This window comes from Brachyistius frenatus, unplaced genomic scaffold (genome assembly GCF_029030835.1).
Source record: "Brachyistius frenatus isolate BFR_SWC_R1_liver_20210118 unplaced genomic scaffold, ASM2903083v1 Contig_592, whole genome shotgun sequence".
Lineage (NCBI taxonomy): Eukaryota > Metazoa > Chordata > Actinopteri > Embiotocidae > Brachyistius > Brachyistius frenatus.
In genome coordinates this window covers 15,146-38,982 of record NW_027211191.1, presented here as the reverse complement: position 1 = coordinate 38,982, position 23,837 = coordinate 15,146, and the positions used below count along the sequence as shown (strand labels likewise).

The following is a 23,837-nucleotide window of genomic DNA, read 5'->3' as shown; positions in this document are numbered from 1 at the left end:
ATGTAACTTAACTCAAGGATATACTTACCATTCACTATACTTACTGAACTTAAAATGCACTTTTCATTCAACTACACTTCAATTTTATTTACAAAACATGAGATAAGCTCATTAAATATGATGCGCTGTACTAAATTGTAGATGGAGTTGAAAAAGAATCGCTGTGCTCGGAGTTGATTGAGTGTTTTTTTTTTTTTTTTTTTTTTGCGAACTACCCAACATTGAATAAAATACAACTATAATTATCATCAGCTAAACAAGCCACAGTATATTAAAAATACTGTCTACATATTAACATTTCAAATAGTGATTAACGTGCAAATATCCAGTCCTCCGATGTCTCCTAACTGTATTTTTTTTTTTTTTTTTATTGTGTAGTAACAGATCATTTAATTGTTCTGATAATAGGCCTACCTCTCTTGATCATGTTCAACTTTAATTCAAGGTTTTATGGGTTAGCCTATTTGTACATCGTGGTATTATAGTAACTGTTTAACAGAATACTTGTAGGTCATGGTAAACCTATTCATGGGACATTATGCTATTAGGTTACTCTCAGCTGTTGGACTTTCCCATCGAAAAGCCCACCGGTGTGCCAGCAGATGCACCTGCAGCAGAAGTCACACCACACCTGTACCTGCTGTCTTCGTTCACAGGGAGGTCCCGCCCCTCATCGTCCAAGCTCAATTCCTATTGGACAGCAGCAGTGAGTGAGCGCTGCCAGTGTGGAGCACCTGGTAGTCAGTCATCCGCTGGACTGGAGTGAAGCTGCGTACGGTGAACTGACAACACAGCAATGCGGACGAAGAAGGGGAAAAAAAAACGAGGGGAATAGTCTGGTTTTTCGTAACAGCCCGATGGGTCGGGGGCTTCATTTGATCGCGAGGCACAATTAAGCAGGAATTTCGTCTTCAAAACCAAGCAGGAAAAACGACATTAGCTGGCTTGGAAAGCAGCTCCGGGGCGGATATTTTCCCGACAAAACCCGAAACCACATCCGTATTCCCAGTCCCGCTCGTGTGGAATAGTCTACTAACACAATGATTGCTTGAATATATATATTTTTTTTACGTTGTCTTCTTTTTTCTTTTTTTTTGCAAGCATTGCTTCCAATTTTTTTTTAATTTTTTTTTTTACGGAGTCGCTATGGTGGACTCCCCGACCATGAAGAAGACTTTTGTGGTCCCAGACATAAAGCCATTGGATTTGTATGACTGCACTAAATCAAAAATATGCGCAAGTGTCGGGTGGCTGTTGGGGAAGTCCTACGGCAGCGCAGGTAGGTTTTTTGGGTTTTTTTTTTAGTGTAGGCGGCAGGCCTGGTGACTTAATAACGAGGTCGTCTAAAGACCACCATCCTTTTGTTGTCCAGCAATGTGTTCATATTATATGTTCAGCGATGTGGCGAAAAGCACATGCGTGTAGGGGAACCCGCAGTGTGTGTGTGTGTGTGTGTGTACGGTTCAGCGATTTTTTTTTTTTTTTTTTTTTCAGCACAAAGAGACGCATATGAAAAGAAGGACCCACGCGCTGGGTGCAATGTTGAGTCTGACACATGTCATTTGTTCCCACTCAATGGGTGGTCACATTTCAGAGGCAGAAACGGGCCTCCCTCCTCACAGGCCTTATCACGCCAAACCCATTTTGTCGCGTTTCCAGGCTTTCAGACTGAAATTGCAGACTGCTGGGTATGTTTTTTTTTTTTGTTTTTTTAATCCGGTTGCACAGACATGGCACATGGGGCGGGTATGTTTTTCAGTATCATTCACTCCTCCCCGTGATGATGACAGCCCCCTGCTAGTCAAAGTGAACGAGCGCTTTCTGCTGCATATATTTTTTTTGGGGGGGGGGATCAGAAGCAGGCAGTAAGTAGCTCGTTGTGCACACAGTGAATTTCTACTGCACGGACTCCTGTTCCATCGTAAATTATCAGGGGGTGGAGGGAGGTGTGGGGGGGTTCTTACAGTATCCTTGGTCAGCAAATTTCTATAGGCATTTGTGAGAAACCATCCAGCCTCTATGGTGCAAAATACACCCAACTAAAAAAAAAAAATAGTTTCAGTGCAAATAGGGCCTCATAAGACTTTGTTTTGCCTTAGGTTTCCTGAGACAAGTCTTGCTTTGACCCTGAGGTGATAATACGTTTCTTTGTTTTAGAGCACTAACTGGTAAAGATAAGATCTCACAAAGACCACACCAAAGTAGGGCTGTTTGAGAAAGCCTTGATGACATGTTCCTTTTCCTTTCAATTTAACTTTATTTTACTCAGAGTACACACAGCAGCCTAATGATAGGTCACTCTTTTCAAGGTAATCTTGGGTACATTCACATAAACAAAGGACACACAAGAAAAACACCTCTAAACACTCGCATTCATGAGATGCGCTGGAGTTGATGGTAAAGGTTTTAATTGCGAACCAATTCGTTTGGCCTGGAAAGGGTGTGAGGTGAACTCCATTTCAGTTTAACAACATGACTTGTGTGTTACACAATCCCAGGCAAACCGTGGGTTCGGGACTCCGGGCTGCTGCAGCTTGTTTGTACTCTGTTAAGCACCTCAACCACACCCTTCGGTCAAAGTCACTCCATGCCAGGCTCCAGGAGTATGTGGACAAACACTGTGATGATCTGTAGTTTATTTCTTCATCAACTCCATGTCCTTGCTGATAAGTTTCCTGCAAATTGAAGATGACATCATCGAGTCCCTTCTCAGAATACTGCAGATACCCGGAGCCAGACGTGGTGATCTGGTCCTCAGCTCCGAGGTCAATTAACCTAATGGTGACGATCGGTGACAGTTTTAGTATTTGCAACAAAAGAAATTGACATCTGAGGTCTTTATTTGGTTGGGGGAATGGTAAATGCTTTAAAAACATGTCTTGGGACTAATGACATACAAAAAAAATAATTAGAAAATATCTGTAGTCTAATATAGGCTATCCTAAAATGAATCCATGATAATCTGCTTAGAGGCTTGACCTGAAATACCTATGTTAGTGTGACATTTTCTTTTTTTTCAAGGCTAGAAGCTAGAAGTGCCCAGAATGCAGTTTCCAACAAGGTCATTTAAACTACTACCAGATCCATGGTGTAAAGATAACCAGCTCCAAAAAACATTTATAACCATGCCTAAGCGAAACAGTTTGGAACATAATACTTCAACCTTGTACAAAATGTTAAAGTAAAGAGCCGCCCTGATATTTTATTATCTACTTTAGCCAAGAAAAACATCCCTTTTGAACAGAAAGGAGCCTAAGCCATTTGCAAAACTTCTTGCTTTCGTAATAGACAGCACATTCTGCTCACTATGCTCAGACATTATGTGTAAGTTTCCCAATCGTACTGTCAGGAGGCAACATAAAACTCAATCATTACATGCTGTCATACAGCATAAAGGAATCATTTGGTGCCAGTTTATGTATGTTAAAGGTATGGTTTTCTGTGAAAGATCAAAGAAAAGTAGTTAGGCAAGGAAGTAATTTATGATCTACTCTTGAAGTCACTATGACAAATGACTTGACAGATCATTCGAGGGTGACTAAAACCATTGGTGCTTTTACATTGGAATGAGACTACTCTAGATGTACCTGTTTGGGAGAAACTTGTCCTTATATACTGACAAGTTCATTGGGATGATGTAAGCTACAGTATATTTATTCTGCTTTTCAGTTCACAGCACTAATCGTAAATTGTATGTGTACAAAACAGTCAGTGCCCCAGTTAAAATGTTCCCTGTTTTGGTCATTAGTGTCTTTGGTATCCTCTCCTGATTATTTTAATTCTAACAGTGAAACAGAGTCACCTTGTACTTGTCCCACTGGTAAACCACTTTTATCTTTAGCATGCTAACTCCACTCGGCTTCAAAGTTGCTGTTGGATCATAATGCAGTCCTGTTGGAATTATTACTCATCCTCTTCCAGTCATTATAACTGTGGTGAGTCAACATGGGACAAGGACCTAAAGGAGGATGTTGGGTGCTATTTAGTGTTTACTCAAACGGTAGGAATTCATAGTGGTATACTATATCAAAATCCTTCAGGCAAACTCCCGCTGACCTAGTTACTGAGATGCACAGTGTGTTTCAAGGTAATATGATACATGACAGTAGGAAAAATGAATTGCTGCACTTCACTGGGATCTCCAAGGTACAAGGAAGCTCCTGAACCAACAGGTCTGTTTGGGAGTTTGTGTCTCGCTGGAGGACACTTCTGCAAGGAGTGTACCCTCGCTGTAGTCTAGTGTTTTCCTGTTAGCCTCGTACGTCAGCCATAATGTAATCACACACTCTGTCTGCAGGATGTGTACACTGGCCCTTTAATGCAATTTAAGGCTGCTGTGCTATCGCAGTGCAGCCTGTGTTGATGTGTTACAGGATACGAAGGGCTGTTAGAGGTGGCAGGTTTATGTTAAGTGGACCTGTGAATGCATATGGGGATGGGAGACTTTTCACATGTAGTGTTTGAAGTGTGCTTTTTCCTTCAGCGCACATACTGTCAGATGCCGGTTCATTGATCAAATACATGAATATTGTATTTCTGCGTTTCAGCAAACAACCATATGAATGGAGTCAAATCAGTCAGCGTAGTATTATATATTAGTATTTATCCATGTCAGCTATTTCTTCAAGCCAGCAGATGAGACGTACATCCGATATCTTATCTGATAAACGTATCATTTGATTTGTTTCCAGTTGGCTATCAAAACAAACACTATTTTTTTTTAATATAAATTGAATAATACGGTCTTAAATTGTCCAATTTGAATCTCTACCAGTCTTGTCGGAGATGCTAATCTGTAGTTTATTAATAGTTTTGTTGGCGTTAGCAGTTCAGTCAGAACGATGGGTCATTGTAGGGTACGATACCACAGCCGCTCTCACCACTGCTTGGTTTTGGGGCAACAAAACAGTACCTGCTCTGTTCTAAAAGAGAGAACTGTGTAATCATCAGTATTTGATCCTTCCCACCACATGATGATGATGATGTTTATAGTGCAATTTTCCAAGTAGGATTTCTCAGTTTCAAGCGATAGCCTTATTAAAACACAAGCAATGCTGAGCTATTAATTTTGTAAAAGTAATTTACAGAAGTGGCGGAGTAAGAAAAATATCTGTCGCCTTATTGGATTTTTTTTTTTTGATTGGCGTGAATGCATTGAGGCCGAAACATGACATGGAGGTGGAAATGTTGTCATTTAAGCCTTCAGCTTGTATGCTTACCCTGACCACTTGTGCATATCTGAGCTGCGATAAATTATTTGTGTGACAGAGCTCCTGAAAGGTTCCAGTAAGCAGCCCGACAGTTTACACTGTCAAATCCGGCAGGTTTTGCAAACTGCTGTGACTTGATATTAACAGAGAGAGAGCTACTTAACGTTCATTGTTACTGTGACAACCGTCGTGAAATCCAATGCTGGTAGTTGTACTCTAATGTAAAGTGAGAAGGGTGGGTGGTGGGGTGTCGTCCAACCTTTTTCTACCAAAGGAGCTGGCTTGGTTTAAACACCGGTTTATTTCAACCACACTTTGTTTGTATGGGTTTGTGTTGCTCTGTGCCTGTTGATTATTCTCAGACATGTCTGTGATACGACTAGCACGCTGGCTCAACCAGTCAATGATGTAGAAGGACACATGGCTCCTGTTATCAGCAAGCTATCAAACAGTGCAGATCAGTACAGATAGAAGCTTACATAGCTGCCTTGGCTACAGCCACGATGACAAGCTCTATCAATTCCACTATATTTTTAATAGCTTGGTCAATGAGTAAATATTTTGCAGCTCCTCTCTGAAATGGTACTGGATTTTTTTTTTTTTTTTTTTCTCCGCTTATTCTGGTGTGACATTAACAACAATGTGACCCTACGGTTTGCTCTCCTCACAGCACATCCTGCAGATGTAAGAGTTTTGGCCTCTTTGTCAAAATCGCCTCAATAGAGCCCAATTGCTTGAACTTTTCTACTTTTATGTGGTATTGTGTTGATAAACTTTGCACACTTTTGACTTTTGCCTTCTCAGTCAAACCACTAGATAAGGACTGACCCCTTGACCTGTGAAAGTGACTGAGAGGTGGTTGCTCCAGTTTATGCAAACACACAAGCACGTGTTTATAATCTAAATATTTCCCTGGGAGTGTGTCGGTGTCAACATTACAGTGGCATCGCATTTCTTTTTGCTTGGGCTAGTTACACTGAATATTTTTGTACACCTGTGCCTCAAATTTGTACCTAGCTCGTTTCCAATATGTGACACACAAAGTCATTATTCATGGCCATACTGTCTCATAGGAAAATCTGGTTCATATCGATCTCTTCCATCTCACTGAGTTGTGACATTTGCATCCTGCTTTGCCTTCTGGGAGAGCTTTTTTTCTTCTTCTTTTTTTCTTTTTTAAAACACACCATTGTTGGGACTTTTTTTTCCTTTTACCTTTATTATGCAACTATGTGGAGCTAAAACAGTGTGAACAGGAGTGACGTTAGCAATTTCTGAAACCATGTGGTGTGACAGACAATATTGATTGACAGCTGTAGTCATCACGGGGTGAGAGTGAGACAGAGACGAGGGCATTGTCCAACGCAGGCTGTTTTGTTTTGTTGGCTGATGTCAGTGGATCCAATACATGACTCTATAATGATGCTACACTGTAGGACACCTCCCTTGTAATGACCCCCTTTGTTCCTCTGTTAAGCACAATCTTAGGCTCTCATAAACACACATTTAAAGTTTCTCTTTGCTGTTCTCAGGCACATACTGATTATTACAGCTTGTCGACTTTTTTTTTTTTTCTTCCCCGAAGGCCCTTTAAAGTAGCAAGACACTAATTCGACTATGTTTGCACACAGACACAATCTGTTACGCTTGCCGCTGGTTTGGCCCAGATGTAGAGAAACCAGTTTTAAAGAGGGTGTGTCAAGTGTGTGTTTTTAGGCTAGTGATGCTGTGTTGGTTTTATTTTCCGAAAGACCCGTCTGAACAAATTGTTCATCAGTCCTTCATCTAGCCTCTGATAATGCCACATATTACCTTATTATTCCCTCTCTGAGGTGTGACATAATAAGAGTTGCTCCTTACCCTTTGATATTTGTGAGGTTGAAAGCTCCTTTTAGGTTGCTGTTTTCTAATACTGAGATTTAAATCATTGCTGAAGATATTAAAGAGCACATTTCCCTGAAGCTGTGAACAAATTTGAAGCAAAGGGTTTAAAAAGAGGAAAGAAACAAGTGCCAGAGCATCTTGTAATCTGCAGATGCCAACCTCTGAGCTCATCATGCCCCACTAACCTTGATGTTTCCTCTGCTCCACTCACTCATATGATTATAGATCTATGGTATACACCAGCTGGCTTAATCTGCCACTGGACTGGCAGACGGCTGGTCTGCATGCCCACAACAATAGAACATGCGCATGATAAGCAGTTGAGGTAAATGGGTAAAGGCAGACATTTCTCTCCTGACATTTTTCCCTGGAAATATTGTTGCGCACAGTTCTCCTGTGAAACCACCTCAGGAACTTGTCTAACCATGTCTTTTATGTTTTGTCTCTTGGTAGAAAATGTCCCTGCAGACCTGCGTGACCCCTTCTACTGTGACCAGTATGAACAGGAGCATCTTAAACCGCCAGTCACACGCCTCCTGCAGTCCTCAGAGCTCTACTGTCGCACCTACAGCCTTCTACTGGGGGGCACTGGAGCCGAGGCACAGCCCAAAGACAACGCCGCCCTGCTGCTGCTCCTTACTCAGAGAGGCGTAGTCGCCAAAGACCAGGACACAACAGTGACCGATGCAGACCTCCGGCATAAACCCATCAAAATGGTAACGTTGTCATGCTTAAATTGAGACTTTTAACAGGTTATAAGAGCAGTAAACACAAAGGAGATGTTTCCACTGAAGTTCAGTTGGCTATATAGTTGCCACTTCAAGGAGAACTGTTATTTTTGGGGAGGTTGGAGGGGTAGGAATTACTTTTATGTTTGTCTGTCACCCTAAGGAGAGAATGTCTCCTCCTGCGGAACCATATTCTCTGCTTTCCAGGAGTCTGTAGAAAAGCAGCAGGGGTCAAGTTCTCTTGGTTGCTGATGTAGGGGCATGTTTATGCTTTGATTCGAGGGATTAAAGGACATCAAAAAGACCCCCACCATCCCGGAGGATGAGCGGTTCCAGCTGTGAGGACTATAGGGCAGCCAACGTGACACAAGGGATGACTACTTTACTTTCAGGGTGTGAGAGGGAGAGAGCGAGTCCACATAACAATAGACGATCCAGATTGGAACAATACCTGACCAGTTCTGGTGAAACTTTAGATTCTGTGTGTGGAGAGAATACTCCAGGCTCGTTTACCGAGTTAAATCAAGAGAAACAGGTTTGTCATCTGAGCTCGTGACAATATCCTTCCTTTCTTTCTTTCTTTTTTTCTTTCTTTGTTTCTTTCTTTGTTTTTTATTTTCTTTCTTTCTTTCTTTCTTTCTTTCTTTCTTTCTTTCTTTCTTTCTTTCTTTCTTTCTTTCTTTCTTTCTTTCTTTCTTTCTTTCTTTCTTTCTTTCTTTCTAACTGTCTGTCTGTCTGTCTTTCTTTCTTTCTTTAACATGTGTTTTTATTTTTTACGACTCAATATAATGAAATATGTGCTGCTTTTCTGAGTTTGTTTTTTTTCTCTCAGTTTGGAAAAACTCCTGTAAATCCTCCCTTCATACCGATCATCATCTTCCTTATAGAATGACCTGCAGTTCCTCAGCCATCTTGGTTCATCCACATACAGGCTGTTTGTGAAAGCTTTGTGGGAACTCTTCAGGGATTTGTAGAGAAAATGGTGTCGCTATGTGAACGCTGTTTGCGCCGCTGTTGTCTGCTGGCCCCTGCAGCAGGTACAGGACTGTTGATTGCACGGTTGGGATGATGAGCTCAGTTGTATGCTTTAAAATGCGTGTCATTTCACACCAAGGCACCAACAACGGCAAAAATGTAAGCAGTGAAGGTTAAAAATTGTAGTCGCAGTAATAGCGACTACATTTGCTCATGATAATTGCTCCAGCACCAATAATGGCCTAATGACACAGGTCTCTTTCATGCATGATGTCGCTGTAATCTGTGTGCATGAATCTCTATGCGTGCACGACATGCGTCGTAGCTCTGGATGATGTTTCCAGGTCAAACCGTGGCCCTTAGCTGTAAATCCTAATCATCCAACTCTAATTTTGGCTGTTACTGTTAATGCTGCTTCTCCTGTTTGCCGGTTTGGTGTATGAACCTTCCAGTCACCGCTCGGCTGCTCTTGGAGCTCGTCTGCCACTGACTGCCGCTGCAGCTACAGTGTGGCAAGCGATGAAAGTGGGTCATGCTGCAGCAATAGAAGGATGGAGCATCAACGTGGGTCTTGGCCAGTAAACGGCTTTGCGGCAGCCGCAATCTGCTGCAGGACTGCTGCATATTAAATCTTCACAGATTTGTGCCAGACAAAAGGATAACACACAGTGTATGTATGTAAAAGTATGTTGAGTCATGCTTGTTGCTGACCAACGAATACTACTGCCAGTTAATGTGCTCATTATGCACACTGTTAATGACTTTTCGTTATTTGCTACATTACACGTCTTACATTATTGCTGCTGCTGGCTGATTGTTCTGAAATTTGGCTTGTGTGTAAATCCAGGGATGTCGGTTTATCCTAACCCGTAAAGATGTCGGTAGTGGCTCGGCTTGAAGTGGAGCACCGGTGACCTGCTGTTTGGAAAACTACACGGCTGGCACCACGATCCAAGTAGGGCAAAAAGAGACACGTCAATAGCTAACCTACAACGTAAAGAGCCGTACAATAATAAGTATTCTCTTCATCAAACTGTACACCGATGCTACGGAATGACGAAGCGTTTGCCGTTTCTCCCCGCTTTGAGACCTTGAATTTCCTCCGTTAAGGGATTCAAAAATATTTACGGAGAAAATGAAACAAAATGTTGGCACATTGATTTGGTTTATTCAACACCTGCATAAGTATTATTGACCGATGCTTTTGCTATACCTTTACAGGGTGTCTAGAAGGTATGCAATTCTTTAAACGGCAAATCATGGACACTCTTCCTGCAATCCAAAGTAGCACCAGCATCTGTACAGGCTGGGGTCATTATAAAAGGGGAACTCTATAGATTTGGAGTGGTGCTCAGGGTGTCCGACTGCCTCCACCCGTAACTTGCTGCATGTGAGCGTGTGTGTCCTTTTGGTGGTGGCCCAGCCCCCATCACTCCTCAGATTGAGGATAAAGATCTTGGAAGATTAGAGATAATCTGCCATCCAGACTGAACGTCACTATGCACGATTGGATGACACGCCAGAGATGACCACTGACTCGCCCTGTACCTAATATGTCTCACAACATCAAACTACATGGGAACATTTATTGTTGTTGGGACAATAGACTATAATGATTATTATCCATTTCAAGGTCACCGATATTGACCACATGAGAGATGTGATTAAACATCGGTTCCCACAGTGACAAAGTAAGTCATGTAGCCATAATGCAGCTAACCCTCTTCCTGGTTCCCTGTTGGTTTTGGACAGGCAGTGACACTTTGTCTTAAATTATACTGCTGTGTTGGCAGGTTTCTGGTCAAGTGAGCATCAGTCGGGAGCTTAGCTGAAAGTAGAAGTGGCAGACCATCAGAAACACTAACCATCATCTTACACCACTTGTTCTGATTTGGGCCTTTGCTGATGGGAAACTAATGTCCAGTAGGAATTAAATATATCTACCGTATGCTAAGCAAGTTTTTCCACACTAATCTTTCTAGCATACAGTTCATGTACTGTACATATCAGTGTTCATATAACCTCCTTTCAAAAATCCCCTCCTGGGCCCCAGGCCCGCCTGATCCCCTGTTTGTCTCCCCGTCAGTAGGCACCAGGCGGGGCAGGGGGATGGGGTTAAGTCATATTTCAGACATAATCAGATTTTGCCCTCATCATAATCGCACCTAACGATCAACATGATGCCTTCGCTTTCTTTGTTTAGCGGAGTCGTTGACACGATTATGCAAGCAGATTTCCTAAATAAGGTCATAAAGATTTCATGTTGACGGGGTTAATTGACGGGGTATTAATTTTTCCTCTCTCCGCCACATTGGTTTGAGGGGTGCTGGATGTTTCCGAGCAGAGAGCAGGGAGCACAGAGCAGCGCTGCAGCCAGGCTTGTACTGAGGTGCATTGTGGGTCAGCTGGATGGTTGTTATGGTGATCTGGCAGGCTCAGTGCTGTGTGTTGGAGTTGCTCCTCTCTGTCGTCTCATTAGGGAGACTTGTGATTTAGCTTAGCGAGCTCTCCTGGGTCTGCAACGGGAAATCCACCAGCAACACCCCTCTTCTTCCCCTTTTATTCTGCACTTTCTGTCATGGACTATCGTCTACTCGCTCTTCTGAATAATTACTATATAGCATGACAACAGCGTTGGACACTTTCACTAAGTCTGTCAGTCATTTCCTCCCTTTCTCTCAGTCATCCTGTCTCCTTTCACACTGTGGTAAAAGCTCCAACCCGTGATTATACGTTGTGGTTAAATGTAAAAATGTGTCACTATCTTAAATCACTTTGTTTTCAAATGGAGAGTTAAAAGCACAGCTGCTGGCAGAACTTAGCTGCAGAAAGAGACCCGAGAACAAAATGGTTGAAATTAATTTCTCAATATTATGTAGTATTTTCAATCAGTGGCCACTTTATTTGGTACACGCATGTTATTGAATACAACAGCTCAGCTATAAATTCTACCTTTACAATGATAATAATATTCTGTTTTGACCTCGTCGGTTATTGACATGTTGATTGAACTGTGTTTATTTTTTAATTACTGAGGTTCACTTTGCAGTAGTGTTGAATTGAACTGCTTTATTTGGAGTGGTGTTTCTACTGTCCTGCCCACCTCATATACAAATATAAAGTGGCAAAATTGGATAATACAGTCAGATACAACACCCTTAAAGTGGCCAGGGTGTGTGACAATGTAACAAATCAATGTAAACAGAAAAATAATCTGATGGGTGTTCGATGAAATGGACGTTTGTCTGTTTACATCAGAGAAACTCGTCACACAACAATAGCTTGAATTTGTTCGGTGTCACTATTTTGGACTATTTTGTAAAACAATAAATACAATACATTCATTTAATTACAGCATTAAAGTTGATATAATACGCAATTGAATTATTATTATTATGACAACAAATAAAAATGTAATGTCAATGACAGCTTGTGGCTGCTCTAGTTTCAAGAATTTTCCCTCTCCAGAGGCCTCAGCCTCGGTCTCTGTATCAGGTCATTTGTCCCCATCTGTGCTGTATACATTTCCACCGAAAAGACAAGCCATGTCTTACAGCCACACCAGAGTGGGAGGGAGGGAGCAACCCTCGTGTTGGCAGAAGTGTTTGGAGGGCAGGCCAGTCAGTGCCACATCTCTCCCACTGACTGAGCTTGGCCCAATACTATCTGACAAGCCTTTCCTGGCATAGCCTCCCTTGCCCGCCCCAGCACAGGGTCTGCCCAGGTCAGCATTTTACTTCAGGGTTGAGTAGGCAGCTCATGCACGCAGCTGGACTGCCACCGGCCCCCATCTAGCACTACACAAGAGGTTTGAATAAGAATGTGTGGCCTCTGTGGTGGAATTTGTAAGTAGTAAATGGGAGCAGGCACTGATTTGCACAGATTAAGCCTCAAATTGTTGACTGGAGTTTGAAGGAGTGGCCCCATGACAGGAATGTGTTATTTGTGACCTGGCCGTCCTCTCTGTTGGCCAGAATTAATTATTACAAGGTGCTTGTTGCAGTTAACCAATAGAGAGCAGAACAGAGCCTCAGTACTGAGGTTGAGTGGAAACTGAATTATTAAATAAATAGACTAAGGACGAGTTGTTTACAGAACAACCTAACAGGCAAATCATTATCGCTTCCAGTTTTGTCTCTTTTTTTCCAAGCCCTACTGCACTAACTTTTGTTAATGAGCTATGGTCCCATAGAGGGTTTTTAAAACTAGAGAGCACTTTATTTTCCAGTTGTGATCACATTATTAACTGCAAAAAATGTCAAACTAGATGAAATGTTGGACAAAAGACAGGATTGTGCGATTCTGTATATACACTACTTTTCACTGTAGCCTCACGACACAAACAGAGCAAGACTTCTAATGAGCTAAAAGGTTTATGGAGTTAAGGCGCTCGCTCTAACTGAGCTGATAATGTTGTTGGTGCATTTTAATGGGCTCTGGCTATTAGAAAGTATTCTCTGATGGTCTCCCAAGAATGAGATCTGTTGGATCTCAAATGCATGGGAAGGTTAAAATAACCATGTTTTTGTTTTATTGTTGTATTTGTGTGGGAAAACCTGCATCTAAATAGGTTTTTAAATTCATTATGTTGGTTGACAAAAATACATGCAGTCACAGACACCTGTTTCTTCCAATGAATGGTCTTTGTTGTGTGTCCCGGTGATCTAATTACAACACTTCATTTAATCCTGCAGTCTCTCATACATGAGTCGCACAGAAATACAAATACTGCAAAAAGGGAAGGAAAGCAGCTGAAAAGAAGGCAAATAAAGGGAAAGCAGCTGAGGAATGACAGTCCTGGGACACGTGTGTTATCATGTCACAGGTCCATTGCCTATTCAATGATTTAATGAGTGTTCAAGCTTGGGTCCAAAGTTCACCCACATCGAGTGATGTGTGTGTTTGCTTGCTGGGAACTTGTCCGAGTTTCTGCTGACTCACAGCTGGCTTAGTGTGACCTCTAGAGCATGCCTTTGGTAAATAATAGAAGTGATGCAGATAGAGATGTTATCTGTTCTGCAGTAAGCAGTGCTGAAGCAGTAGAAATGTACGCGTTCAACATTATTGTGTTAGCTGTAATTGATTGATGCCATATGGGCTCTCTGGCCTTCACTTCCTCTTCTTTCTCCCATGTGATTGGTGCAGAGTGCTCACCTGGCAGTGATAGATGCCCTGATGGCCGTGGGAGCCATGGAGACGGTGACTGCGGTGAAGACATGTAATTCTGCTGAGCTACTGGGTGGAGCTTCCAGTTGGGAGGATGCTCTGCTTCATTGGGTTAATGAGGTAAAGAGCCGGCCAGAGAGAAACAATGCAAGCACACATCTGTCTTGTATCCTGTCAGAAATTGTCCAGACTTGTCCTCGATGACTTTGTGTCTGCTTAGCTTAATAAATTACATTGCTGTAATTCTTTACTCCACTATATGTCTTACTGTGTGCACACAGAACAAATTATTGATGCGTGTGTTCACTATTTTGTCTTCTTACCATGCTCTCAGTTAAACCAGAAGCTGAAGGAACGTACTGAAGGAGCCCAGAATGACTCATCTCAGGCCATAACAGAGCCCCAACCTGTTCAACCCTCTGTGAGTATGGCATTACACGCTCAGCGTATTATTATTTATTAACACACATGATAATGTCTTTGGGATTATGCCCTCAGGGCTCTGTTTTTATGAAATGAGACGCAGGCGCAAACGTAAGCAAAATCCCCTGGCGCAAACATAAATAGGTGTGAACAGAAACGCTTTGCAATTTTGGTGACCACAGTCAGTGATGCAAACCAGCCGCAGTTAGGTGCGTCTTCGGGCAACATTCAAGAGACATTGTGTGGGGAGTAACACCAGGAGGAATACAGAATCATTAGGTGGAGTTAGGGTGAACTTCAATAATGACTGATCACTCTAATCTAGCTTTAAAAGCAGCAGCAGCAGCAGAGTGTCTGAACTCTCTGACGGACAGAGAAACAGTAAATCCACCTCCATGAAGCACCTGAAGTTCCAAAATAGAACAAACCATAACATCACAGGGCATTTTATATAGTAAGGTAACACCTTGCAATATTTTAGAGAGAAACCTAACGATTGCCCCTTTAGCAAAAAGTCGGTGGCACCCCAAATATTCATATTGCAGGAATCAGTTTACAGGAATATTGGTGTTGCAGGTTCCATTTTTAGAACAATTAATAAAGGCCAATAATCACATTTAAACTCAATGGTTTCTCACCTTCTTTGCTTATTTGAAAAGACCTGTTTATGTCTCGGTCTCTGCTGTGGGGAAAAACTGGCCACTCAGTGCAGTAATAGTGTTTGTTATGCTGCAATTCCAGGTAGTGTACAAGCCTAACAAGTATTGGTTGACATAATAAATCCAAGGACTGCGTCATTGCTTTGACAACAAGGTTCTCTTGTCATTTCAAGAAAGTACTGTCGTCACAACCCTTGTCTAGTTCTTCCACTGTAGGCTTAATACCTCTCCTTGTGCTCCTCTTCTCCATTTCCTTGTCTTTCTCTATTTCCTGTCCCTCCTCTCGGACAGTGTCCTACTCGCTGGTACTGGAAACTTGTTCCTGTAAGTTCCCTCCTTTCCTCTGCTTCCTCCTTCTCTCCCTCCATCCCTCCAGTGCCTTCATCCAATTTATCAGCAGATATCTGATGGTCAGGTGTGTTAATCCCCCCCGCCCCCCCCACCCAATATGCTGGTGTGAGAATGCATCGTGCGTCACATCCTACTCTGCATTGAATTACACTTAACAGCATAATAGAGTGGGGCAGGACAGCGGCGTGAAAAGCATAGATTGTGGACACATGAGTGGTGCATGAATCACAGTCTGTATTCAAGCAGGCGTTTGAAACTCCCATGCTTAACTGGTTCCTCTGGTGTGTGACAGAGGTGCGTGTTTGTTTGTGAATGGCTGCGGGGTTTAACAGAGACGGGCTTCTAGTCAGCTGGTTCCTGCTGACAGTGGGCTGTTTGTCTGTGTACTGCAGTTGTACCTGAAACATTTTCTGTCTCTCTGAGTCTCTGTTTGCCTCCTGAGACTCTTTCGTGACCCAATTGTTCCTAAAAAAAAAAAAAAAAAAATCTTCTTTTCTGCTCTGATTCAGTCACTCCCTTTGCATCTGCCATTGGTTCACCTATAATCTCTCCTGACCTTGACCTTGGCATGAACTTTATTTGCCCTCTTTGTCACATTCGTAATGTTACTCCTTCACAACTTATTCTGTAGTTAATCACTGTGTGTAAACTTTGAACAACTTTGACGACGATGACTAACAACTAACGTTTGAAAGTACCACTAAAGTCACAATCGATGTGTGATTGTCTTGTTTGTTGTTGTTGTTGTTGTTGTTTTCTTAGCTGCGCTACAGGAAGGATAAAATTCAGTCCAAACTAAAGCCCGTCTTTCCAGTGGTGAATGAAGTTAAAGATCTGTCCAGTGGTTGTGCTGTTGCTGCCGTGATACATTACTATTGTCCTGGCCTGCTGAGACTTGAAGGTACCAACAACACATTTTCTTCATGTACTATAAAGATTGTACTGTTTTAGTTCTTCGGCCTTTTCTGTCAGTTTAACACTTGTTTTCCTCCTCTCTCTGTCAGATGTTTGTATGAAGGATTCCATGTCTGCAGCAGACAGTTTGTACAACCTACAGTTCATCCGGGAATTCTGTGACAGCTGTCTGAAGAGCTGCTGTCAATTAGCACTGGAGGATATGCTATACACGCCACAGGAGCTCCGGGTACTTTCGCACTCTCGATCATTAGTGAATTGTAGAACACATCAGCAAACATATTGACTGAATCCTGTGTTATGTTCTTAATGCCTGATTTATTTCTTGTGATTTCTTTAGCTAAACTTGTTGAGCTTCCTGTCAGAACTGCTTAGCTGGTTTGAAGTACGACGGCCAGAATTTGTTCAGCCACTAGACACGTTAGGTAAGTGTCACCAATTTGCCTTGATTTGTAAATGCGATGTAACATTACGGTTGAAGTTATAGCATTTATAATCTGTTACAAAGTCTGATTTTGAGTTTTCTTCTTTGTCAGATGGATCTATACCAGTAACACCAAGTAGCTTGAGTGGTAACAGGTACAGAAGCTTTTTGAATGTGATTTTTGTATTGAAGTAGTCTTGACATATCACATCTTTTGGATTAAACACTTGTCTGGACTGAAAGGTTATTTCCCCCACTTCAACAGTTCCTCCCCCTCAATCTTCAAGAAGCCCTTCCTCCCTATTTCCTCCCCTGTGTCAGGTAAGATTAAGTTGAGATTAGTTGTGTTTTGTGCTGTTGTGTTTTCTTATTTTGGTGGATATTTGAAATGTTTTGTACGTGTTTTTCCTTTCAGTGGTGAATTGTTTGCTTGATTTGTGCACCCCTGTGTGGTTTGCATGCCTTTACGTGTCTGTGTGTCCCATTGTACTCAGGATCTTTGACTCAGTCTACCTCAATGTCTCATATAGAGGGAGTTGGAAAGACATGGGGCAAGAAACCTCTCAGGTAGGAGCCATATATTTGGTACCGTTTAAACACTGTTTTTTGAAACATTTAATTGTACTCATACTCGCATTTTTCTTCCTTCTTAGCCGGCCCTTGTCTGCTGTATCCTTCAGCATACCTTTCGGCCTGGACAGTGATGTGGACATTGTCATGGGCAACCCTGTGATAACCCGCTCTGTGAGCTCCGATCAACTCAACCCGACAGGCCAAAACATGACCCGGGTGCCCTACACCCCTCCTGAAGACCTCAGCCATTTTCTTAGCAAACCTTCTGGACCCAACGGCCCACAGAGAGCATCGTGGGCCACGCCGACTCCCGGCGTTCCAAGGTTGGCAGAAGAGAACGGCCACGGGACAAGTGAAACAGGAGAGCTGCCTACCATTGAAGAGGCTCTCCAAATTATTCACAACGAGAGCAAGATGGAGCCTCGCTTGCACCCCGATGGCGCTCCTGATGGCTTCTACCTCCACTCTCCTGATGACCCTGTGAGTTCTAGATATAACAGCAACTCGGCACCAATCAGCTGCTCTGCCCCAACACGCTCAGGAATGATGTACCGGCCTACGGGAGAGTCCAGGGAATCCGCTCGCACCAGAAACACATCTGAATGTTCACGAGATGATGACTCAGTCTTGAGGGACGGCAGTGTGGATTCGGATGCATCAGAAGACCTTCCTAAGGCCCAGTCCACTCCAACCACACCAGCTGCTGCTGCTGCTGCTGCTCACTCTGCTCGAGGCCACGGTAAAGAGGTGCCCGACAGTGGCGTGAAGATGACCAGCTTTGCAGAACGCAAAAAGAAGCAGACTATGGATTCACCTAAAGCTAGCGAACCATCTTCTCCTCCGATGACCAGTTGGGCACAGAAGCCTGAAGAAAGCCCCAGCAATAGCCCACAAATCAACAACGACGTGTCTGAGCTGGGGGCTCGGCTCGAAGAAAAGCGCAAAGCTATTGAAGCCCAGAAGAAGCGTATTGAAGCCATTTTTGCAAAACACCGGCAACGACTCGGGAAGAGCGCCTTCCTGCAGTTGAAGAAGGAGCAGCGGGAAGATGAACATGAGGGGAAAGGAGGGGATGGTCAGGTCAGTACCTCATCCACAGAAGAAGACCTCTCTCGCTTGACACTGGAAGAAAGATTAGCTCGAATGGAGGAGGAAGAGCAGCAGGAACGGGATGAACAGCGCCCCTCAGTGGAGGATGAGGATAATGTTAAAGGAGCACTTGTGCTCAACAAACAGGTCGATCAGTCCAAAGAAAAGGCAGGTACGCCAGGAGAGAAGAGCTCTGGGACACCTGGTGAGAAATCAGTAGCGCCTTTAGGGGATTATAACAATGCTGTGTCAAAATTAACTGCAGCTCTAAGCTCTCTGCAAAGTGACATGCAGCGGCTGACTGAGCAGCAGAATCAGCTCGTCAAGAAGAAACCTGCAGCTTCCAGCAACAAATCCTGGGTTATTCCAACCAGCCCTAAAACCCCCCCCACGGCCCCTCCCCCTACACGCCTGTCTCGAGAATCCACCAGAGATTTAAATTCAGCCTTCTCCTCTCCTTCTCCATCCCGCAAAATCCCAAACCATACCACTCCTCCAAAGTCTCCAAAAGTCCAACGAAGAGCCCAGTCTGTACCCCCTAAAAGCCCCAAACACAGTCGTCCCATGGACATCAAGGTCCCAACTCTGTCGAGGGTTATGACCCCGCATCAAAACGTGGACTGCATCCCCCACCTTCGCCGTGTAAGTCCCTGGCAATCCCAAGTCCAGACTTCGTCCTCGTTCTCCATCGGTGACTCTGAAAGCGTGGATAAACAGCGCTCATCTGGACCGACTCCTGCCCCCACGCCTACGCTGACCCCGATACCGACCCCTGTACCAACTCCTACCCCGACTCCTCATCCTGCGGCGGACGACGCCCTGTCAGAGGTAGGCTCCAATGACGGACAAAGTATATTCAGCTTGGACCTCGAGGCGGGGCCCTCGCACGGTCCTTTGGCGAGGAGGGAGGGGTTTGCGAGTGCAGGCTGCAGCTCGGGCGCCCCGTCAGAGTGCTCCTTTGAGAGCGATGCCCCTGCAGGGACGCTGAATGGCAAACGCAGTAGCCTGATCGAGATCTCGTTGTCTGCCTTGCGAGGAGATAGGGAAGAGGATGACCAAGTGCAAGACGCTTTCTCTGACTCGATGAGTGACTGGACAGAGCCCGATGCCAAAGGGGGAGTCGGTTTCTTTTTCAAGGTTGGCGACTGATTTCTTGTCGTTTCTGTGTCATTTTAGAAATGAAGGTCTGTCCATTCATGCTTTGTTGTATCTGTCTTCATTATTAGGATGACAAGGATCGCCCGGAGGATGAGATGGCCCAGCGAAGAGCAGCCTTGATAGAGAAACAGCAGAAAAGAGCAGAAGAGATGAAAAGACGCAAACTTGAGCAGGAAAAAGAAAAAGAGTCCAAGTGAGACCCTTTTTTAACGAAATACCTGCAATCATAACCCAATTAGAATCATTACATTGAATGTGTTTCATTTTATTTGATCAGTTTTGTAAAGTTGAAATATTACTGTAGTCAAGGTTTTACACCGTATAACCAGTGATTTGGATTTAAAGATGTACGATCTTACTTTTAAATGAATGAAACAAATAGTTGCCATTAATGTCTGGTACTTCAGTCTTCTCACGTTTTTAAAGTGGGTTTGGTGGCGTTGGTGTCACCCGCTTAAAGTTTTACACAGCATCTCCCCCGTGCTTTTAGCAAGCCCCAGTGGATGATCATCGAAGGCTGGGCGAATAAGAGTGAGGACCGACCCCAGACTCCAGGCACCCCTCCAGCGCCACGCACCCCGCCGGCAGAGGGGACTCCCCAGCGCAGGGGAGACTTCACTCGGCTGGAGTACGAGAGGAGACACCAGCTCAAGATCATGGAAGACTTGGACAAGGTGCTGAGGCAGAAACCCACCACGGTCCGCGGTGTCAAGAAGCAGAGACCCAAGACTGTGTTCAGAGACGACTCCGTTCTCTCTCGCAGCCCTGTCAAGGGTTTCATGGGTAAATCACTCTGACGACAAAAGTTCGTAATTTCGTGAGCTCACTTTCTACACCCACGTTATTGTCTATTATTCATTCTTCTGTCCCTCTTTTCGTCCTTGCAGGCACTAAGCTGAACAAGGTGTACTCCCACTCAACCATGAACCTGTCGTCCATGGCGAATGACTCTGGAGGCCTGACTATCAGGAAGTCTCCTAGGTAACCTGCACAGAGATGATGGATTGTATTTTTTTTTTTTTTTAATAAATGCTTGGAAAGTGGGAAGCGTGCAATTCAGTATAAAACAGAGCCAAAGAGATACAACATGTATCTTACACCATGTTTGGAAAAATGTCTACAATATAGTAGATCTAATAATGCAGTAGATCTGGGCGTTATATCATTATAATACAAATATAATCGTGTGAGACTGAACTCTTGATTCAGAGTACAATGAGCAAGAATCACTATAATTCTCTCGGACTATTGAGTATGTGTGTATAATGTATCCCTGAATAGTAACTACAGGTACTGTGAGAGCTTTTATCAGTGTTATCAGGTGCAAAGGTGAATTTGACACACAACATGTACACACAGCCTCAAAGTTGATAATCGACTTCCCTCACTAAACTCCTTTGACTCTCTCCAGCCGTTCACACTCTCCCTCCCGTTCACGGTTGATGTCACCCGGACGAATGAGTGCTCAGAATGGAGAGAAGGACTGGGAGAATGGCTCCACCATTTCCTCCCCTGCCTCAATCCCAGAATACACAGGTCAGTGAGCTGGTCCAAACGAAGAGTTTATTAAAAAAAATTATTTTTTTTAAAAGTCCACCAAACTGTGTTTTGTTTGGTACATGATATTTAGAAGTGCTGTGTCTTGCAGGACCAAAGCTGTACAAGGAGCCTAGCTTTAAGTCCAACAAGTTCATCATCCATAATGCTATCACTCGCTGCTGCCTGGCCGGCAAGGTCAATGAACCACAGAAAAACAAGATTGTAGAGGTGAGCCGTCCTGCTGTGTCAGAGTCCACTCTAACAAGGCTAGAAGTGACCACACTTAACTTTGTCTTTGTCTGTATCTCCCTCTTCAGGAAATGGAGAAGAGCACGGCCAATCACTTCCTCATCCTCTTCAGAGACACCAGCTGCCAGTTCAGAGCCGTTTACACCATGAACCCTGAAACTGAGGAGATGGCACGGCTGACTGGCATCGGCCCCCGCCTCATCTCGGCAGAGATGGTGGAGTCCATTTACAAGTACAGCTCTGACCGCAAGCAGTTCACCGCCATCCCGTCCAAAACCATGTCCATGAGCGTTGACGCTTTCACCATCCCTGGACACTTTTGGCAAAAGCGCCCAGGAACTCCCAAAAAGCTTGGCACCCCCAAATGAAGACTTCCCTAAGATGGGTAGGGATGTTTCCATTCAGGGAATCAACTCCCAACTTGACTTTTATTTTCCTGTTTTTTTTTGGCCGGTGTGGCACTTAAGATTGTTCTTTACCCAGTTAGAATAGCAGCAGACAGCATGACTGATTAGTTTTTCGGCCAGCTATGAACCTGGACCCTGAGAACAATCAAGTCTATCCTACATGCCAAGAGAACAGGCCAATCTCTCTCAATCGGCCAATGTATTTAGCATCTCTTGAGAATTTCTGACAGGCTCGGCCTGGTCTACCTAGATTGTAAAATGTAATTGCGACTTGTTCTATCAGGATGACCATTTTTTTTGTTCCCTTTCCTCCTCATGCCTTGCCTTACCCTGCCATGCCGGAGTCATTTTTGAGACTCTTAGGTAAGAAAAAGAGGGGATAACCACACTGCCTTTGCCCACACAACAGTATTTTGGGCACAAGTAGTTCCCACCCCTCCTCAGTTCTGCTTGCTTTTCCTTTTGCTGCCTTTTCTTCTTCCAGGGCTCACTCTCTCTCTCTCCAGTCGACTGAGACCAGCGGCTCAGCTCTCAGTTCTGATCGGAGATCTCAGCTGAAAGTTATTTGCAGGTAACACTGCTCTCATATGAATGTAGGGCACACACTAACCACTCATTCCATTCAGGGGTGTTTTCACTCTTTGGTCAGGACCAGAAAATACCGAAGTGGGTGGTTCCTCTCTGGGCTGCACTGGTGGTGGCCGCTGTGATTGTCAGTGGACCTGCACACCTCGAAACTGCCTGTGCTCCATAGTTTGCGCACTCCACTCCACTCCACTCCACTCCGCATCCTCTTCAGCTGTAGACATCTGGATGTTTTTTTTATACTATTTTGACATGTTTTTGCTGGACAAACTGATTCAGCCTTTGAGAGCTGAAAGAAAAATGAAATTCATGTGACTTGTTTTTTTTTTTTTCCCCTCTTAACTTGCTTTCTCATTTTCAACATGTGATGAATTGAAATGTTACGTGAGTTAATCTTGAAAAAGAATCCTGGAAACATGAAGTAGGGCTTTATTATGTTTATCATTACTTGGATACGGCTCTGTGTGAAAATGATAATCAATGCTGATTTAATATATACTGAATGCTGATTATTTTGATTATTTTTTTTTTGACAATGATTTGTAAAAAGTAAGTTGACCTTTGTAAGCTACGAATAAGCTAGCCTGCTGCTTAAGCATTAGTGAGATGTATGTTTGAGATGAGAATGAGTGAATGAGAATGAATTGAAATTGTCAAACAGTTGAAACTGCTGAAACTGTTTGTCTAGGGATTAATAAATCCTTTAGGTCATGAGTAGTCTGTTTCCTATTATATTATTCCCTGTTTGTGTGTCCTGGCATATAAACAGTAGGTTGCTTGATGAAGGATCATTCCGGACTGTAACAGCCCTCGTCTTCCCCACAGTCTCTAGAGACTCCTTCACGTACAACTGGGGGAATGTAAAATGCCAAACTGCTTTTTTCTGCCAGTGTCCACTCTTAATATGAAAAACAGACCCTGCAGCTGCTCGTGTTAAGATCACTATCACTACAAAATGAATGGGTAACTAGCCCTCTTCACTTCCTTTGCAGTCCTAAGCACTACAGCAGTGGCCGTAGTGCAGCTGTCTTCTATCAAATCACTGACTGCCTCCAAGAAACGTCTTTGAATGAGATTCCAAAACGGATGTGAAAAATAAATGTTGAAAGCAGCATTTAGAAAAAAAACATGGTTAAGTGCGTGTGGAGGAGTACATATGGAATTTGTGGATGTTTGTATTTATGTGTTTGTAAAAACTAGTATGTGGTAGGAAACACCATATTTTGATTCTGTGCAATTCTTCCCCCTTAGAAATCCCGCACATCATCCAGACGTGTATTTATTTGCTTTGAAATAGATGGTGCATTTGATGTATAGTTTCAAGTACTTCTTCTTTTGGTTAAGGTTATAAGTCACATATTCATTTCATAGAAGTTGTCATCACATTTATGTTTTCTTTTTCTTCTGTTGTCAAATCTGTGCCAGCACATTATGTATGTTCATTCCATAAACTGGCTATCCTTGGTAACTGGACCAGAGAATAAAATCCTTTTTAAATCATC

At 43.4% G+C, this 23,837-nt stretch overlaps 1 protein-coding gene across 3 annotated transcripts; it reads left to right on the top strand.

Annotated features, from left to right (window-relative positions):
• The first annotated feature begins 757 nt into the window (after window positions 1–757).
• Window positions 758–23,837, top strand: camsap3 (calmodulin regulated spectrin-associated protein family, member 3). Of its 3 annotated transcripts, none has more exons than XM_069688437.1 (18): window positions 758–1,279; window positions 7,548–7,810; window positions 13,943–14,083; window positions 14,298–14,384; window positions 15,337–15,369; window positions 16,159–16,297; window positions 16,401–16,540; window positions 16,652–16,736; window positions 16,848–16,890; window positions 17,001–17,056; window positions 17,266–17,302; window positions 17,389–19,534; window positions 19,624–19,748; window positions 20,046–20,338; window positions 20,443–20,536; window positions 20,967–21,091; window positions 21,204–21,322; window positions 21,412–23,837. In XM_069688437.1, exons 1-18 carry the CDS (start codon window positions 1,147–1,149, stop codon window positions 21,709–21,711), a joined length of 4,359 nt encoding a protein of 1,452 aa, XP_069544538.1. In that variant the 5' UTR covers window positions 758–1,146; the 3' UTR covers window positions 21,712–23,837. The 3 variants fall into 3 exon arrangements, with proteins under 3 accessions (XP_069544538.1, XP_069544535.1, XP_069544537.1); XM_069688434.1 differs by having other exon boundaries at window positions 17,230–17,302; XM_069688436.1 differs by lacking the exon at window positions 15,337–15,369 and having other exon boundaries at window positions 17,230–17,302.

Excerpts from the sequence above, each read along its gene's own strand:
- camsap3 (XM_069688434.1), top strand. The coding sequence starts at position 1,147 with ATGGTGGACTCCCCGACCATGAAGAAGACTTTTGTGGTCCCAGACATA. Across the intron at positions 17,057-17,229 it reads TATTTCCTCCCCTGTGTCAG|GATCTTTGACTCAGTCTACC; the intron begins GTAAGATTAAGT and ends CATTGTACTCAG. Across the intron at positions 19,535-19,623 it reads GAGTCGGTTTCTTTTTCAAG|GATGACAAGGATCGCCCGGA; the intron begins GTTGGCGACTGA and ends CTTCATTATTAG.